Consider the following 18,945-nt stretch of genomic DNA (forward strand, 5'->3'; position numbering starts at 1 on the left):
AAATCTTGAATAAAGTCAACATTTACCCCTAATGTTATGGCTCATAGAAGTACAGTACATTTTGCTTTAACTGACTGCTAATGTTAGTGCATATAAAAATCATGAGATGTAGCCTTATCTAATATTTAAAAATGTATTTTAAAGGTCAACATGGTGCAGAAGGATCACCAGGGTTTAGGGGAAGAGACGGACAACCTGGACCCCGTGGAGAACCAGGGCCACCCGGAACTGGAGAAAAGGGTGATAGGGGTAACATTGAGACTTTTGAACTTATCATAGATAATATGAACTTTACCATTTAAAAACATTACTTTTTTTACCATTTATGTTTTATATTTTCCAGGTTTCCCTGGTGCCATTGGTCCAGCTGGTCCACCTGGGCCAAAAGGTTAATGCAAAACACATTTTTATTTGTGTCATAAATACCACTAATAAAAGTCTGTGGCCTTAGCTGATTACAGTACAATGTTTTACATGGACATCACTGTGCAATTAAAAAGTATTGCCATATTTATTCATATACATTTGTTTGTTTAACAGGTGCTACTGGTTTACATGGTAATTAACTCTTTTATTTAAAAAAAATATTATTGACTGCATACTTAGTGTGACTTCACATAAAAAATGACTAAATATAAAAACTGTAACCTGTTCCTGTTCAGGTGAACCAGGCTTTAGAGGTGAACTTGGTCCAAAAGGTTTGTACATACAGTATAGTTTGTAGTTGCTGTGGATAAATGATTTGATTCAACTCAAAATCCAACAATTTATTTATTTGTATTTCTTTTTAATTCTATAAATATAATGTTTACTGGTGTAAAATGACTTCATTTTTTTGCAGGTGACAGAGGACTTCCCGGAATTAAAGGTTTGTAACATATTATATTTCAGCCTAAATTCTACAAAAAAAATGTTTTATAATGTGATATACCAAGTCACCCTTGTTATTGTAGATTGTGAGTATGTGAAATGATATGTGTATTGTATTGCAGGTGATCGTGGTGATAAAGGAGACAATGGGTTTCCAGGTGTGTGAATTTAGGTCGAGTACACTGTAAAAAAATTCTGTAGAAATTACAGTATTATTGGGATTTACTGGCAACAGTTTGTTCAAAGTTAAATGGACATAAAACATTTTCAGTCTTTAACTTCTACAGTAAGTTACTGGCAACCAACTGAATAATTACAGCATTTTTTTACAGTGTAGTAACAAAGAGCTTGACTGAGATATGTTATAGTATGTTTAAATTTAATGCAAGACAAATGTCTGATTCAACTTTTTTTCACTGCATCAGGTATTCCTGGGAGTCCAGGGAGATCTGGATCAGCTGGAGAGAAAGGAGATAAAGGATCTTCAGGTGATATATCTGTTTAAGCATGCCAACAGAACTGATAGCACATTTCTGACAGTAAAGTTAGATAACATGATGTGTTGGTCCTTTATGTGGCACTATCCTTAGGAACATTCTGTAGGCTGCAAAAAGATGTGAAGATGAAAACTATAAACATTTGACATACTGTATTTACTTTGTTAGCTTTAGGTATTTCCAGATATTATTATATTAAATAGTATATTCCAAAGACTTGTGAGTTTACTTTGACTACATATGACTAAAACCATCAAAGTGTTGATATAGCCTTGAACTCTTCATTGCAAATCTTGGCTTGGTACAGTACAGAATTTCCCAAATAAAGCAATAAGCCCTAAGAAGCAGTGGGTTACCAGTGCATTTTATAACATCTAAGGGGCGTTGTTAAAAAAAACCTTAGCTGTTATAAAATGCACTGTAACCCCACTACTTAGCAGGACTTATTGCTTTTATAAAACGGTTACTTCATATACATAGCAGGATTTCATGAAATAAAACACAAATAAGTTGTAATTATATTAGTACAAATGTTAGTCTTCCGCCAAACAAAGTAGTTCCTCAGAATCAAGTGTGGCTGCAACAGAGCGCAGTTCACAACCAACACAGATGCAGCAAAGACACAATGAAAATATGATTTAAGACTGTGGTGTTTATTTTATAAATCAACATTCATCTAATTTAATTTATACATTAACATTTATATCGTGCAACTGTTGAAGTGATGATCAAATATGCTTTCCCCGTCAGCGTTCCTTTTTTTAAGTTGCCACCCAGTTTTAGTTTAATGCCTTACAGAAAAATTATCTTCTTTAAATAAACATAAAATTTGTACAGTTATCACCTCTCAAATTCAATTTTTGTGAAGAACTTTTGTAAGAAATCAGAATCAGAGCCATCAAAACTTACACTTCACGCTAAATCCACCACAACGCTGTTGTGTCGAGTGAATGCGTCTGTGTTTAAGTTGGGTAAGATTGCCATCTAGTGGATAATAGCGGAAATGTCAATTTAAGACAAAAACAACTCAAAGAACGTTTTCTCTTTATGGACGAAATGACTAAACAATATCTATGACATTTATCTGGATATCGCCATAATTGTGCAAATGTAGAAAAATTTAAGAATTATTAAAGACTGTGGTGTTTATTATCATAAAACAGTATGTAGCACCATTTGCGCAGTGATACTTCTGTAAAGCGATCTGAACCGTGGGGTTACCGGGGTATTTTATCACAGCTTAGAACGCGTTTCAACCAATCAAAATGAAGAACCAGAACGAGCCGTTTTATATGATGTATTTTTCTTTTCCTTTATGTATACCCTACATTGACTTTGCCACACTGCTTTGGGTTGGCTTGAGGGCCATTTTTTGTAAAGCAATTTTTAATGCATATTGTATTGTGAAATGCACTATACAAATAAACTTTATTTAACTTGACTTCAGGGCCTCAAGGAGCTACTGGTGAAAAGGGCCAAAGGGGTAAGTGGTATTTTCATAATTAGATTTTGCACTACTGATTGATTGCACTTTTTTCTTTATTTGTTTTTGAATCTGTATCTTGTTTTTGTTCATACCCAGGAGAGACTGGGTCAATTGGATTACCAGGAATCAGAGGAGCGGCTGGGCCACCCGGTGATGCTGGGATACCAGGTATACGATCTAATATCATCTTATTTAATGTCAGAAAAACACCTTGTGCTGCATGTCTGAACACAGTTCCTATCATTTGCCATGTAATAATTATTATAATCATGAAAGAAACAGGTGCTTTTTTGTCTGATGTTAATTTTTCTACTGCCACCTTTTAAACAGGAACTCCTGGGATTCAAGGCCCTCCAGGTATCACTATGTGTCACTATTTTTTCAAGTTATATTCTTGTGCATTACAATTTCTTTTCATTTATGTTTGGAGCTGAAATATTTTCATTTGATTTATCATAGGCATTCCTGGCAATCCTGGTCAACCTGGGACTAAAGGTGTTGTGTGATTACATTTGTTTTACTTCTGAATCTGTGTTTATTGAGTCTTGTATGTGACTGTATTCATTGTTAGACATTTAAATCATGTCTGTAATTCAAAGTATGTTAAACAATGTAAAAATAAATCATTGTGAAAATGTTTACAGGTGAGACCGGTGAACCTGGAAGAGTGATTAATGCAGGTAAGACTATATGAAGCATTAGACCACACTGAACAGTTCACTACATCAGATTGAAAATCTTTTTTTGAGGGTTTTAATGTAAGTGGATTTTATAGCAGGCTCAAGCTCAGTGGCAATCCCAGGACCACCCGGCAGCCCTGGACCTCCTGGCCCACCTGGAGCTCCAGGACTCTCAGGTATGTTCATAATCTTCATCACATTGTTAAAAACAACTACACAAAGTGACAGTTTAAACAAACACCAAAATAGAAACAACAAAAATGTTTATTGCGTTAGGGTCTTCATGTGATTCACTGGTTAAAGCTGTTTATAAATACGGATTTTATGAAAACCAATAGCAGCTTTGTAAAACACGACTTTAATTCATGTCTTGGCATTGAATTATACATTTTCTGTCTAAAATGTATAATGTCTTAACCACCAAGTCACTTAAAGGTGCAATGTGAGACTTTTAGCGGCATCTAGAAGTGAGACCAACGTCTAAGTCCACAGCTCACAACTCCTTTTCAAAACGCATACACCACTGATAATAAAGTGTAGTTATGTATATTATAATGCATTTTTGTCCCACATTGCACCTTTAAATGAACAGTAATAGCATTGACCAGTAAAAGAGCAGATTAACTCATTCGCCGCCAGCATTTTTTTTTAAAAAGTTGCCCGCCAGCAATTTTTGCGATTTTCACAAACTTCTAGGATTTTTTTTTTCTAAAAAGATATAAACATACAAATATATCGAATGAAAGAACAGACCCTCTGCTTTCAAACAAACAAACAAAACGGGGAAAACCCTGTCATCCTATCTATATTTTTTTCTCTGCTTATAAACTATTAAAGCAACACTATGTAGTTTCCATGTAAAAATGACTTACAGCTCCCCCATGTGGTTGAAAAGCGCAACAGTGTATCAGACACTCTTCTGCAGGCAGGGGGAGGGGCGGAGCTGTGTGCTCTACCCTCCACCGCCACTTTCAGAGTGAGCTTGTAGCAGCTAGGAGGCTGCCCAGGTTGCAGCAACAGTACAAATTGTCCAGTTAAAAGTTGTTCTATCACTGAAATAATTTTAGAGACATTATTTAAAGGTAAGAAAATTACTTAGTGTTGCTTTAAATATGGGTATTTTTCTTCAAAAATTATTTTTTTAGCAAAAAAGCTGAAATAATTGCATTGTTGTAAAGGAATTTTGTTAGAGATTAGATTCAGAACGATTATCAAAAACATAAACGCAGTGTAAAATTAAATAATATTTTTTTACTTCAGTTTTTTAATAAATGAGGGGATATCGCAGTATTCCAGATAACCTTAAAACCTCATCAGTAACACGTTTTTTAATGCAAATGTTTTCTCTTAAATGATGAGATACCTCGTCAATGGCGGAGAAAGAGATAAACTCAACTTAAAAACAATGCTATTTACTTGCGATGCACTGTATGTATATAACAATTGTACTGTAAAGTAAATATTTTTCAGTGTCATTTATGATAAATACTTTGACACTTTAAACTGCTTTGATCTACCGCACTATATTTTTTGTAATGTTTACAATATACTTGATGTATGAAATGTCTGTCTTGTCACATTAGGACCCATTGGCCCTGCTGGACTTCCTGGTCAGCCTGGTAAATTTTAATCATTTGCATCTGCTGTTCCTGTTTTTCCATGAAATAAGAATGAAAAATGACGTTCTTTACACCTGTCAATTTCCATGTTTATGCAGGTCCTAAAGGTCCTAAGGGAGATCAGGGAGATCAAGGAGAACCTGGTATTGTCGTGAGAACTAGTGAGACTGTGAGTTCAAGGCATACAGGAAGTGAGTCTTTTGTTAAACTATCTACTTTCAACATGAACAGATTAAAGAGACACGTTAATTTAATATTTGTGTGTCTGATAATTTAGGTGTTTATAGTGCTCAGAATGCTGGACCAGCTGGTCCTCCTGGTCCACCAGGGCCTCCTGGACCTCCAGGTATAACAATACAATTAAAGAAGGTTTCAGGAACAGCATCTTGAATTATCTCTTTGAGTCCTTTGTTTGTAACAATAACACAATAGGTTGGCTTGTGACAATTAACAATGCTTTGAATACATTTTTATTTCTATCCTCCTTTAGGCAATTCTATACAAGGACCACCGGGACCACCAGGCTTGCCCGGTAAAAAAACTACTCTCTGATTCTGATCTTTTTCCTGTAAAACACTGTACTGCTAGGGCATGCTCATAAGTTATACATTAAATGCACCAGACTACCTCCTTTACAGTCAATACAGTAATATTAAATCTTCACTGAGTGTTGAATAATCATATTGCCGTATATAAACTATAGAAAGAGATGAACTAGCAGATACTTTTCTATAGTAGCATACTGTTGTCAACAGTTTATTTGTGATTGTCTTATAGGATATGGACAACCAGGCCCAAAAGGAGACAGGGGAGATTCAGGAACCCTTGTGCCCAATTCAGGTTTGATAACAGCATTAAATCATATTAGACCCAGTTTATGAAATCCCAGCTAAAGTCATTTTTGTGATTTGCCGTTTTCTACATAAAATCAGTGTATAGCGTATTTCACATAGCAGATGGTAATAATAATAACTAAGTAATTAAGTTGAAATAGGTGATTCTGCATTTTCCAGCCCTGATACTGTGTAGTTTCTTTAAAAATACCTAATTTATTTCAAGGTAATTACAAAGAAACAATTCTATCTTACCAGTTCAAGTTAAAAGCAGTAAGGGAGATCAGATAATACAGACGTATGCATTTCTAGATCCTGGCAGTTCAGCAACCTTTTGTACTGAAAGCCTTATGCAGCGACTTAATCTTCCTGGAAGAAAAACTCAGTTTTTACTACAAACTATGGGACAGGAAAAGGTTGTACCAGCCTACGTACTCTCAAGTTTAGAAGTCTCTGATATTGATGGTAACATCTTCTATCAGCTTCCACAAATGCTTACACAGAAACAGATGCCGGTAAGTTCTGACAACATTGTGTCTAAGGAAGAGTTGTCAAAGTGGCCTTACCTGGCAAAGGTTAAAGTTCCTCGCATAATGGCCAACGTTGACTTGTTGATTGGAAACAACGCACCCAAGATGTTGGAGCCTTGGGAAGTCATAAACAGCCATGGAGATGGCCCTTATGCCATAAGAACGGCTTTGGGTTGGGTCATTAATGGTCCTTTGCATGCAGGCAACTTTGAGGATGAAGATTGTTCTGCAGTGGTCAACAGGATTTCTGTGTGTAGGTTGGAGGAGATGTTGTCTCAACAATATAACCATGATTTCAATGAGCAAGTTACAAAAGAGCAAGGATTATCAAGAGAGGATATTAGATTCTTGGAGATTGCAGAGAGTTCTGCCAAGCTCAGGGATAATCATTACACCTTGAAGTTGCCATTTAAAAGGGAAAATGTGCATCTTCCTAACAACTTTTCTGTGGCAAAACAACGTATACTTGGGTTGAAGAGGAGGTTCCAGAGAGATGAGCAATTTTATCAGGAGTATGTAACATTTGTCAATGAGATGCTCAACAAAGGATATGCAGAGCAAGTTCCCACTCAACAGCTGAAAGGTGAAAGTGGCAAGGTGTGGTACATTCCTCACCACGGTGTACGTCATCCCAGGAAGAAGAACCTGCGGGTGGTTTTTGATTGTGGTGTAACATTTAAAGGAACATCCTTGAATCAAGTCCTTTTGCAAGGTCCCAATTTTACAAGTACATTGCTTGGAGTCCTACTGAGGTTTAGGCAAGACGTGGTTGCAGTCATGGGTGACATACAAGCAATGTTTTATCAGGTTAAGGTGGCAGAAGAAGATCGTGACTTTCTTCGCTTCTTGTGGTGGCAAAATGGAGACTTTGAAAGAGAAGTGTCAGTGTTTCGTATGACTGTCCATCTTTTTGGTGCTGTCTCTTCTCCAAGTTGTGCTGCTTTTGCTTTGAGAAAAACAGCAGATGATCATCAGTCTGAGTTTCGAGAGGAGGTTGTACAAACGCTCAAAGAAAACTTCTATGTGGATGACTGCCTTAAGAGTGTGGCATCTGAAGAAGCAGCAACTTGTTTAGTTAAAGATCTTTCTACTCTTTGTCAGCGAGGAGGTTTCACTTTGACGAAATGGAGTAGCAACAAGCGCACTGTTCTTCAAGCTCTTCCCGAGGAGTCCCGAGCCAAAGAGTGGAAGAAACTGGATCTGGACAGAGACAGCCTGCCTGTTGAAAGAGCTCTTGGTTTGCTGTGGTGTGCAGAAACGGACTCATTCAAGTTCAAAATGGAGGTTCAGGAAAAATCCTACACAAGACGTGGGATGTTGTCAATTTCAAGTTCAGTATACGACCCACTTGGATTTTTGGCACCAGTAGTGTTACCTGCTAAGACTATGTTACAGGAGCTATGCAGGAGGAAGTTTGGATGGGATGATACTGTGCCCCGTGACATTCTGCATGATTGGATGAGGTGGTTAAAGGAGCTAAATGCACTCTCTGAATTCAAAGTTGAGAGATGCATAAAACCCACAAGCTTTGGGTCCTACATGTATGCTCAGCTTCATAACTTCTCTGATGCAAGTGAACAAGGATATGGCGCAGTCACTTATCTTAGAATAAAGAATAACAACGGTGACATCCATGTTGCCTTTCTTTTGGGAAAAGCTAGGGTAACACCTCTAAAGGCCATCAGTAAGCATCACTAGAAGAAAACTTTATGGGTATATCAACACAGCTGAGAAACTAGAACAGGAAATACTGTATTTTGCAGCCCTGATACATGTAGTTTCTGTGAAATTACTTCTTTTGTTTTGGAGGTAGTAACAAATAAAATGTTACATTTTACATCTAACTACACTGCAAAAAAAAATGACTAACTTACTTAGTATTTTTGTCTTGTTTTCAGTAGAAATATCTAAAAATTCCTAAATTAAGATGTATTTTCTTGACAAGCAAAATGACAGAAAATAAGTCTAGTTTTTAGACAAAAAATATACAATTTATGTGCATTTGTGCTTAAAACAAGCAAAAATATCTGCCGAATGGGGTGAGATCTTTTTTCTTAAACACTTAATTCAAGCAAAAATTTCTCACTTCATTGGTAGATATTTTTGCTTGTTTTAACCACAAAGTTACTTAAATTGTATATTTTTTTGTCTAAAAACTAGACTTATTATCTTAGGTCATTTTGCTTATCAAGAAAATACATCTTTAAGAATTTTTTTAATATTTCTACTGAAAACAAGATAAAAATACTATGTAATACTAAGTCATTTTATTTTTTTTTTTTTGCAGTGTAATGACTGTGTTGCCATCTAAGATTGTTTTAATACAATGCAAAAAATTATTTTCTTACTTCTTACTTCTTATTTTTGTCTTATTTTCAGTAGAAATATCTAAAAATTCTTAAATCGAGATGTATTTTATTGAAGAGCAAAATGACATAAGAAAATAAGTCTAGTTTTTAGACAACCAATATATAATTTAAGTGAATCTGTGCTTAAAACAAGCAAAAATATCTGCCAATAGCGTGAGAAAAAAAACTTGAAATAAGTTCACTTTTTTCTTAAACACTTAATTCAAGAATAATTTTCTCACCCCATTGGCAGATATTTTTGCTTGTTTTAAGCACAATTTTCACCTAATATTTATGTTTTTGTCTAAAAACTAGACTTATTTTCTTAGGTCATTTTACTCATTAAGAAAATACATCTTGATTTAAGAATTTTTAAATATTTCTACTGAACAAAAGACAAAAATACTAAGTAAGAAAGTGTATGCCACAACATTTACGGCTTTATGAAACATAATTTCAGCAAGTACATATTCACTACAATTATTACCATTTTATTACACCTTTAAATTAACACAATTTTCAATTGTTTTTGTATGGATATTGCACAGTAATTACTTGTAATATGTGGTTTAAAAATAACATTACTATGAAATTACATATATATTACCATATTATTACCCATTTATTACCAATCTGTAATGTGCTACCAAACATTCTGTAAAAAATAACCTTAATATCCTAAATATTGTCTGAGTAAGGCCATGTCAATGATTGAAATCAACAATAGGAACCCATCTTCCTGACTACTTTGATGCTCCTAATCTCAACGTTAGATTGTGAGACTTTAGCCTGGGTTTGACAGACACATAGTTTTACATGGTGTTAAAATTGCAAAGTTTCTTAAGTCTCACATTTTGCCAAATTCTGCAACACAGGAACATTTTTTTCAGGACCACCTGGGCCACCTGGACCTCAAGGGCCTAAAGGAGCAACAGGTGAATTGTGTTTTTCAAATGTTTAAAACTGATGCTTCATTTGCTTCTGCATTACATCAGAAAGTAGTTACTTAACTAATATCAGATATCTAATTATGTATGTGCAAACTTCAGGTGCCCCGGGTCCAAGGGGATACCAAGGTGAGGCTTTTTTCACTTCAAAGGTCACAATCATTTTTATGAACAATGCACACTCCTTAAATCTAAAAAAAACCCCACTTTTGTATTTTACTTCTTAGGGGAACCAGGTCAGCCTGGCCTTCCAGGAAGTTCGGGTAGAGTTAGTAAGTTAACAGCAAACTTCTTTATTGTTAAATCATTCTTAAGTATTGTTTAACAATTGCAGTGTATCTATGTGTAGTTAACTTCTAGTTCAGCTTCTAAATGTCTAATCTTTAATGTAAAACTTTTTAACTGTGTTTCAGTATTTAATGAAACCTACAATTAATATGGAAATTAATTATTATTATAGTCACTGAATACGGTACGGGTCAAGGACCACCCGGTCCCCCAGGATCACCTGGACTACCCGGACGAGATGGCCAAAAAGGTAAAAACGGAATAATGTTGATAAAATAGTAAACACAGGTGTTACAGTGTCTAAGATTCAAGTTATTTCCTGAGTCTTGTTTCTGTTTCAATAAATCCACAGGGGAACCAGGAACGCCGGGTAGAACAATATACCAAACAGACTCAAGAGGTAAATCTTCACGTAATGTACTTTAAGTGTCTGCGTTTATGAATCATTTGTCTTGTTCAGTCACAATCCTCTTTTCTCTAGTAAAGACACCTCTAGAGATGATTATTTTAATCAGGTTTATTTAGATATGAACCCACAGTATTGGTTTTGAAATCAGTGGCTTTTAATTCAAAATTCGTTAATTTCTCACTTGTTGATCTCTGTCCTCATTGAGTATATGCTTCATCCTCAGGGTCGTTTGCAGCCGGGCCCCCAGGGCAGCCTGGTCCTCCAGGTCCTCCGGGACCACCCGGTACTCCAGGGCATTCCAGTGGATCACATTCTGCTGCAGATTATCGTCATTACATTAGGGAGTATATGCAGAGTGAGTACCTGTTAACCTTGGTCATTTCTAATTGAAATCTAAAGAGCATTTCTTCATGATTGTGTGACTTTCTGCAAAGGTGACAGCATGAGGCAGCATTTGTCAAGCATACAGGGGCCACCGGGACCACCTGGGGCTTCAGCATCTGTGGAGGACGTGGCATCTCGAGTTATTGCCTACCTTCGGCGTAAGTCTTAAACAGAGTTTTGTGTCTTGTAGTTTGTCTTTTTGTGTATGTTTTCACATTTATAATAGTCATATCTGGGAAAATAGACCAAAGCTACTAATGACTTGCACTTAAAGTTAGGGTTAAGGTAATAGCAAGTGGCAAATCAAAGTTATATAACTAATGGTCCTGGCCAAACAATGCTTGTTTAAAATAACATTTAAGTGATACGTATAAGTGATATGAAACTGTAATATCATTAACTATTTTCAGGTAGTGGAACTAGTGGTGTCTCTTTTAGCCAAGGCCCCCAAGGTCCACCTGGTCCTCCAGGCCCATCAGGAACTATATCCGCTGAATACATTATTTCTCTTTTACAGAGTGAGTAACAATGTCTATTGTACTTGGGTATGGGCATTCTCTTAAATCTGTGGATATTATTGGTTTGTAGGATTGACGTGGATTGTTTGATTTTGTATTTCTTGTGTTCAGGAGATGATGTAAGGCGTTATGTAATGGGCCCTCCAGGGCCACCTGGAGCACCTGGCAGTGTTACTAGTACCTTCAACACGCAGGAAGTGGCAAACTATGTCCTCAGAGTTATGAATGGTGTGTGTTCATCTAGCTGGATTATCCAATGATTAAGCTGCAGCGTGTCAGGGCCTATAGCGCATCTTAAAAGATTAAATTAAATACCGGAGCTTTAAGAAAAAATATTTTGCGTGAGACTTGATACTACTTACAATGCAAATTTGACACGAAAAATCTATTATTTTTGTCTGATGGCACTTGTGAATTTGTTTTTAGACAAGGGGATGATAAATAGACCTGGACCACCAGGCCCTCCCGGCCCTCCAGGCCAACCAGGTTCCACCTACAGTGACATAGTCACTTTGATTCAGAGTATGTGATATATCATTTTCAATTATTTATTTTTAAAAACCACACACTATACTATAGTATAGCTGTTATAATCTCTATTGTTTTACATTATTCTTATATATGATTAAAGAGGCAGGGCTTAGTGGAAGCATTGGACGTCCAGGTCCTCCAGGGATACAGGGACCTCCTGGTCCACCCGGTATCCCGGGAAGCAGCACTTCTGTGGTCTCGGGTTACAAACTGGAGGAAATCCAGCAATACCTGCAGAGTGAGTCAATTGATACACCTGCACATTCTTTGACTATCCACCTTAAATTGCAATGCAGCAGGAAAATAACAACGTGATTTCTTGTTTGTAGAATCTGGTTTTAGAGGACCTCCTGGCCCTCCTGGTCCACGAGGACCTCCAGGAGACTCTATATCCTCTGTGTCATATAGCGGATCTTCATATAGTGGATCTTCCCAGGCTTTCCAGTCCCAGCGAGACCTAATCCGTTCTGAGCTAAAGGACTACTTTAACAGTGAGTTTGTAACACACTTGTGTTAAAGTTGACACCTTAGTACTCTGCATTTGCTTAGAAAATCTGATAACTGATACACCAAGTAATGCCACCCTGCATTGTCAGAGCAGAATCCAAGCAGCAAATGAGCACGCACATGTCTTGGATTTTGCTGATTTAAATTGCACATGATGGTTGATTGCGGTGTCAATTAAAAGTGGCTTTTTTTCAGGTGACACTGTAAGACTCTACGCTTATGGTCTCCCCGGACCTCCTGGACCTCAAGGAGAAAAAGGTGAACGTGGTGAGCCAGGATATAGTCATCAGACTGTCAGAAGCCAGTACCACTATGGGACTCAGACCGGTGAACCACTGGACTACTCCAATGTTGCAGTGAAAGTGACTGACTACATTAAAAGTGAGTAGTTTTATTATTTCCCAAGCACCAGAGTTCATTTTCAAGTTATACATTTCATCAGCATAAAATGTGATCCCTGGGATCAAACCCATGACCAGTTTGTTGATAACACAGCATGCTATCAAATGAGCTACATAGACATATATCCAAAGGAAGTGTATAGAATGCACACATAAAATATACAATACAAAAATTTATTTGCATATAATTGATAAAAGACCAATCAAAACTTCACACACAATTACATGACACTAAAATTATGTACAAAATTGATTTATCACAGATCAGGGTCTACTGCAGGATATGACTGAGACGTACTGGAGAAGTCAAGTAGGAAGACTCCAAGGAGCCCCTGGACCTGCTGGTCCTCCTGGTCCGCCCGGGTATAGCCGCGTGTTTGCAGCCTATGGAAACATAACTGCTGACCTTGTGGACTTCTTTAGAAGTCAGTGTCCACTTTATTCACATATTAAACTGATTATACATTTAATCGCCGCCACATGGATCTTTATTCCAAACCATTATTTAATTTCTTTCAGTACATGGGACTATTCCAGGGCCACCTGGTAGGCAGGGGCCAAGAGGAGAAAGAGGATACCCAGGACCTAAAGGAGAGAAAGGTACCAATGACAGCAGCTCGTGACTGCTCATCTGAGAGGCGCAAATTCAAAATATGTGTTCGGAGTGTCGTGTGTTGCTCGTGTTTTCAAAGTGTGTGTTTGTTGCGTCACGTGAACCATGTACATCACGGGTTTTGTCACATTGGGTGCCTGCTGCACACGCGTCAAAACCGTTTATGATAAAAGAGACACTCACGTTCACAAAATAAACGCAAGACACTCCCTTAACAGTAAACTCTGATTAGGCATGAGATTATGCGAGTATCTGGCAAACGCAAGCGTCTCTTTTATAATAAACCCTTTAGACGCGTCTGCAGCAGGCACTTATTTTGACAAGACATGTGATGAACATAGGAACACTAGACGCGCAGAACATATATTTTGAAATTACGAAGCACACACATGACGGGCTACATACATGTTGTGATGAACTTCGCATCGAGCGCCCTCAAAAAAATATGTCACCGGCCACCACTGACGCCAGCCGTGATTTATAGTTGTGGCCAAAGTGATGTTTGAGGAGAATAATTGTACAATATTGGCTGTCTAAGGTTAGACTCAACCATCAGAATATGAGCTGTATGGTACAAAATGGATAAAACACTAAACCTTATGGGGCAGTTTCCGCGACAAGGTGTAGATTAATCCAGTTATATAAGGACTTTTAAGTAGTTTTTACAAACAAACCTTATATAAACATAACTGGTGTGCATCTTGAGACAAAACAATGGCACTGAAATACGTTAAGATATGTCAGTACAAGGTGTTTTTAAATTAAGGCAGTTCAAACATGCATTTTAGTTTGGGACTAAGATAAGCCCTGTCTGGGAAACCGCCATTAAAGGTTTTAATTGGACAAAATAATTTGGTAAAAAGCAAAGCCACAGTATATTAGGGAAACTGTTTTTTTTAAGAATATACAAAATGCATAGAGAAACAAAAAGCTCACAGTTAATAAACTGACTACAATTTTATCTGTTAATTATATTTGTTGATCCTCTTGTGTGGTAATAATTTCTAACCATTGTCTTGGGCTCTGTGCTAAGTCTTTTAAACTTTGTACATATTGTGTGTCATTTTTGCCAAGTCTCCTTGAATTTTCAAAGCTATACTATACTTCAAACACACAAATGCAACGCATACAACATTTTTTTTATGAGTTTTAATAACATATTTGAAAAAGAGCAAAGATGTGAACCCAGCTAAAGTCATTTTTGTTATTTACTGTTTTTTTTACATAAAATCATCCTATATAATGTGAAGAACATTTTTGTGAACATATAAATATAAAGGTCATGTCAGCAATTGAAATGAATGTGAAATCAATGACTGAAATAAAAAGTTGATGCCCCTAATCTCACTATTAGACGTTAGCCTGGATTTCCCAGACATGGTCACAATAGTTCAGTGTTATACATACTTTTTGGCCACTACTGTACAGTATATAACAGTGTTTCTCAAACTGGGGGCTGTGGCCCCCTAGGGGGCCCTGGGATGGTGCAAATGGGGCCCGGTTTATGACATTTTATAAAATATTAATTTATCATACATTTTGTGTAATTAAATCTCAGAAATATTAGGCTACTAACCAGCAGCACTACATTGTATAATTTAATATGTTTTGTTTTATTCAAATATTAAGTTTTGGAAGGTTTTATCTCATACATTTTCTTTGGGAGGGCCACGAAGGGATGCAAGCCGAAAAAGTTTGAGAACCACTGGTATATAACACACAGAAAGAAAGTCAACTAGTGTAGAAAAAAGTTTTCAGATGATTTCAAACGATTCTTTTATGATTTGTAGGGGAGATAGGAAGTTCAGGAATACCTGGCCTGCCAGGACAGAGAGGACCTGAAGGACCAAGAGGAGAGAAGGGTGAAAAAGGTTAGAAAACTTATCAAACACATTCATAGTAACAAATGTCAAGCAGCTACTCCATGGCCAGCAGGCCTGGGGCCAAGAGGAAAAAGAAGAAGATGCTCAGGACTGAAAGGAGAGTGAAGAGATGTTGATTCAAAGTACTTTATTTTCTGATCTATAGGGGAGATTGGAAATCCAGGAAAACCTGGCCTGCTAGGGCAGAGAGGACCCCAAGGACCAAGAGGAGAAAAGGGTGAAAAAGGTTAGAAAACAAGTTGTCAAAGACATTCATAGGAACAAATGTCAACCAACTGATATGAGTTTTATTGGAAAAAACACCTGTTCAATCCAGCTGTCATCCTGATATGAGTTTCTCTATATTGAACTTTAGGTGATATCCAGACTGGTAGATGGAGAAGAGCCACTGGTGTGTAAAGGCTTACAAAGTCACAGCAGAATGTTGTGCCATGCAGATCATAAAGAAGATACATATTTTTAAGATGATACAGTAAATACATAAACTTGCCTCTCTTTATGAAGTAATGCAGGTCAGAGGCTTGTTTGGGTTCTATTTTATCACAATATGAAGAGTTTCGTTGCAAAATTATTTAATTTTTCAGAAATCTCGTTTTTTGGTTATGCATTCAATTAATATCAATTCAACTGCAGTTAGATTGTTTTGATTTAAACCTTCATAACTAGCACCATAAAACAAAATAATAACATGATAACATAATAATAAACATGTTTTAACAAAAATTTAAAAAACGGAGTTATCTCGTTTTGCAACTAAACTCTTCATATGCAGTTTTATAATCAAACAAATGCATGCAATATTTAATCCAAACATTACACACATGGGGGCAGTTTCCCGGACAGGGTTTAGATTAATCCAGGACTAGGACTTTAAAGTAGTTTTTACAACAAATAACAAAAACAATATTGGTGTGCATCTTTAGACAAAAAAAGGGCACTTGATATATGTTAAGATACATCAGTGCAAGATGTTTTTAAAGGGGACATTTTATAAGACTTTAAGATGTACATAAATATATATTTTTTTTAAATCTTTGGTGTCCCCAGAGTACGTATGTGAAGTTTTTGCTCAAATATCATATAGATAATTTATTATAACGTGTTTAAATTGCCACTTCGTAGGTGTAAGCAAAAATGTGCCGTTTTAAATGCAAATTTAGGTGTGCATTAAATGGCAGTGCCGTGGTTGGATAGTGAAGATTAAGGGGTGGTATTATCCCCTTTTGACATCATAGGGGGAGACAAATTCCGATGAGCTATTTTTCACATGCTTGCAGAGAATAGTTTACCAAAACTAAGTTACTGGGTTGATATTTTATTACATTTTCTAGGTTGAAGGAAGCACTGGGGACCAAATTATAGCACTTAAACATGGATAAAGTCATTTTTATGATATGTCCCCTTTAAATTAAGGCATTTCAAACATGCATTTTAGTCTGGGACTAGGATAAACCCTGTCCAGGAAACTTTCCTATTATCAATGCTTTGCTAGTGTGGGATTAAAACAACGGTCTTAAATTTTTATAAGTTTGATGTAAAAAGCACTTGAAATTTACTTTTTTACCCAGCAGTGGCCTTTAAAAGTGCCTTTATTTTTTTACTACAGTGGTTTGGCTGTTTTTGTATTGTATAAATCTGCTGAATGAATATAATGTTTTGTAAAAGATCAGAATGTAACATGGATGACACCAATCCAAACAAAATAAACCCGAGACAGTACACATAAGAAGTCCAAACAGAAAAAACTCAACAAATCAAAATACAATGAAAGTTTTATTTACAGCATTCTTACAGTATATCAATGGACACAGGTTTTCAGATACATAATCAAATTGACCTTAAAATATGCATCAGATATTCCATCAAAGTGCTGTAAAAGGTAAATAATGTTCAGCAGTGTAACAACTGAGATCTCTCTGGAAAGGTATCCTGATTTATAATGCACATACCTTTAAAACTGAGTCCAGTCAAAGAGCTCACACCTCTGGTCAAATACAGCATTTGGGATTTCTCTCAGCATGCAAGTATGAGCACAGCATGTGTCATATTATGGATAAGATAAAAAAAACTATTTGGACGAAACATGTTATCAAAAATAGAGCTCGAGTCAGGTGGAAAGTCCTCAGTAACAGTAAGAAATGACCACGTCTTTCCACTGAAATGCTTATGCAGACTGTTGCAGCTCGGTCAGATCTATTCATTACATTGTTACAATACATTGTCTTCCATAAAACCCCTAAAATTAATAAACATAACTAATGTAACATGCAATGTTATATTTGTTTACTCTGACATGTTAACAATAAAGTTGTTCAATCTTCAGTTAAATCCATTAAATCACTTTTTAATACCTTCGATAAAAACATTCAGAGGCAAAGACTGCCCAACTCACTCTCCTTCAAATATCTGAAATTATTTTGTTCATAAAAAATGAACTTGGGTGCTGTGGACTGCAAAGTGACTTGCCAAATGACATCATATAAAATATTAGGGCACATTTTCTTCATAACGCACTAAAGAGATCACTACTGCATATGTTGAATTGGTTTAAAATTGTGCATTTTACAGCTTACATTCCTTCAGTTTATGGGTGCTGCAAATGTCTTTAATTTTAATGCACCAATAATAACAAATATGGTTTTAGTAAGAAAGTTAAAAAGACTTTTGTTTTAAAATAACTCTGACATTACAACAAATCAATATGGCAAAAACAACAACAAATAACAGCTGATAACAACAGCATTGATATGCTAATTAAGTTAGCTGTGCAACCTTTGTGCAACATTTAGAGAACAGACTGTAACAGTGACCACAGTGTCAACAAGTTTTTTTCTTAAAATGGGACCTCGCAATAATTCACAAACAGTTTGTGAAATCATGCTTTTTACGGGCTTTGCACCATGTAACCCTCATTAAGGCCATCCTATTCATTTATTCCAAAAAGACAAAATGATATTACCCAAGTGTATTCACCTTTAAAATGTTTCTTAATCACAAATTAACATCACCAGATGACCACAGACAGAAAACTAAAACGTTAATCCATTGGATTCAATGTGGCAAATAGCTATTCATGGTAATGCATAAGTTTTGTCCTTCACTGTTAAAATAAATCCTTCTTGTGTATTTCATACATTGCATTTTAACCCCATGCATTTGTTTATTCTGATATCAGATACCTTCAAAAAGCCCTTCAGTGCATCAGCTTAAGCATTGAGGTTATGAGCCAGAGGAGTGAACACTGGGAATGGGGTAGAATTTGGAGACTCTGCTCTGTGCCTGCGGGTTGAGACATTCAGATTCTCCACTCATCTTAAAAAACACTTCCTGTTCCTGCAGTTTTCGTGTGAACTCATCTTCCAAGGCCTGAATGAGAGCAGAAAGAAATAATAAATTTCTCACCACTGACAACATCAGTCCAGATATTATTCTATCATATTATATTAATTCTGGCTTTATTCTCAACTTTTTTCTTTATATACTTAAAAAATCCAGGCTTAAAGGGATAGTTCAGCCAAAAACTTTTTTACTCACCCTCATGTTCTTCTAAACCTGCATTCGTTTTTTTTTCCATTTTGATGAACACAAAAGCAGGTATTTT

The 18,945-nt window shown here is 36.3% G+C and overlaps 2 protein-coding genes across 8 annotated transcripts in view; one reads left to right on the forward strand and one right to left on the reverse strand.

Annotated features, from left to right (window-relative positions):
* Positions 1–17,073, forward strand: part of col17a1b (collagen, type XVII, alpha 1b) — a 31,780-nt gene extending 14,707 nt beyond the window's left edge. For all 5 annotated transcript variants that reach the window (XM_073873247.1, XM_073873248.1, XM_073873245.1 and 2 more), the window contains 36 exons: positions 145–249; positions 344–388; positions 541–558; positions 663–698; positions 842–868; positions 993–1,028; positions 1,296–1,358; positions 2,815–2,850; positions 2,950–3,021; positions 3,184–3,210; positions 3,313–3,348; positions 3,498–3,533; positions 3,629–3,709; positions 5,117–5,152; positions 5,251–5,343; positions 5,430–5,498; positions 5,643–5,684; positions 5,930–5,992; positions 9,739–9,798; positions 9,913–9,939; positions 10,038–10,082; positions 10,271–10,348; positions 10,451–10,498; positions 10,731–10,862; positions 10,942–11,049; positions 11,302–11,409; positions 11,521–11,637; positions 11,836–11,931; positions 12,041–12,178; positions 12,270–12,431; positions 12,643–12,828; positions 13,112–13,273; positions 13,368–13,448; positions 15,252–15,332; positions 15,490–15,570; positions 15,700–17,073. In XM_073873247.1, coding sequence (XP_073729348.1) covers positions 145–249; positions 344–388; positions 541–558; positions 663–698; positions 842–868; positions 993–1,028; positions 1,296–1,358; positions 2,815–2,850; positions 2,950–3,021; positions 3,184–3,210; positions 3,313–3,348; positions 3,498–3,533; positions 3,629–3,709; positions 5,117–5,152; positions 5,251–5,343; positions 5,430–5,498; positions 5,643–5,684; positions 5,930–5,992; positions 9,739–9,798; positions 9,913–9,939; positions 10,038–10,082; positions 10,271–10,348; positions 10,451–10,498; positions 10,731–10,862; positions 10,942–11,049; positions 11,302–11,409; positions 11,521–11,637; positions 11,836–11,931; positions 12,041–12,178; positions 12,270–12,431; positions 12,643–12,828; positions 13,112–13,273; positions 13,368–13,448; positions 15,252–15,332; positions 15,490–15,570; positions 15,700–15,743 — 2,675 coding nt within the window. In that variant the 3' untranslated portion in view covers positions 15,744–17,073. The remainder of the gene's footprint in view (positions 1–144; positions 250–343; positions 389–540; positions 559–662; positions 699–841; positions 869–992; positions 1,029–1,295; positions 1,359–2,814; positions 2,851–2,949; positions 3,022–3,183; positions 3,211–3,312; positions 3,349–3,497; positions 3,534–3,628; positions 3,710–5,116; positions 5,153–5,250; positions 5,344–5,429; positions 5,499–5,642; positions 5,685–5,929; positions 5,993–9,738; positions 9,799–9,912; positions 9,940–10,037; positions 10,083–10,270; positions 10,349–10,450; positions 10,499–10,730; positions 10,863–10,941; positions 11,050–11,301; positions 11,410–11,520; positions 11,638–11,835; positions 11,932–12,040; positions 12,179–12,269; positions 12,432–12,642; positions 12,829–13,111; positions 13,274–13,367; positions 13,449–15,251; positions 15,333–15,489; positions 15,571–15,699) is intronic.
* A 25-nt stretch (positions 17,074–17,098) lies between these two features.
* The window catches only part of slka (STE20-like kinase a), a 28,898-nt gene continuing 27,051 nt past the window's right edge, over positions 17,099–18,945 (reverse strand). For all 3 annotated transcript variants that reach the window (XM_073873251.1, XM_073873250.1, XM_073873249.1), the window contains one exon: positions 17,099–18,710. In XM_073873251.1, the coding sequence (XP_073729352.1) occupies positions 18,564–18,710 (147 nt within the window). In that variant the 3' untranslated portion in view covers positions 17,099–18,563. The remainder of the gene's footprint in view (positions 18,711–18,945) is intronic.

The sequence above is a fragment of the Misgurnus anguillicaudatus genome, chromosome 11 (assembly GCF_027580225.2).
Source record: "Misgurnus anguillicaudatus chromosome 11, ASM2758022v2, whole genome shotgun sequence".
Taxonomy (NCBI): domain Eukaryota; kingdom Metazoa; phylum Chordata; class Actinopteri; order Cypriniformes; family Cobitidae; genus Misgurnus; species Misgurnus anguillicaudatus.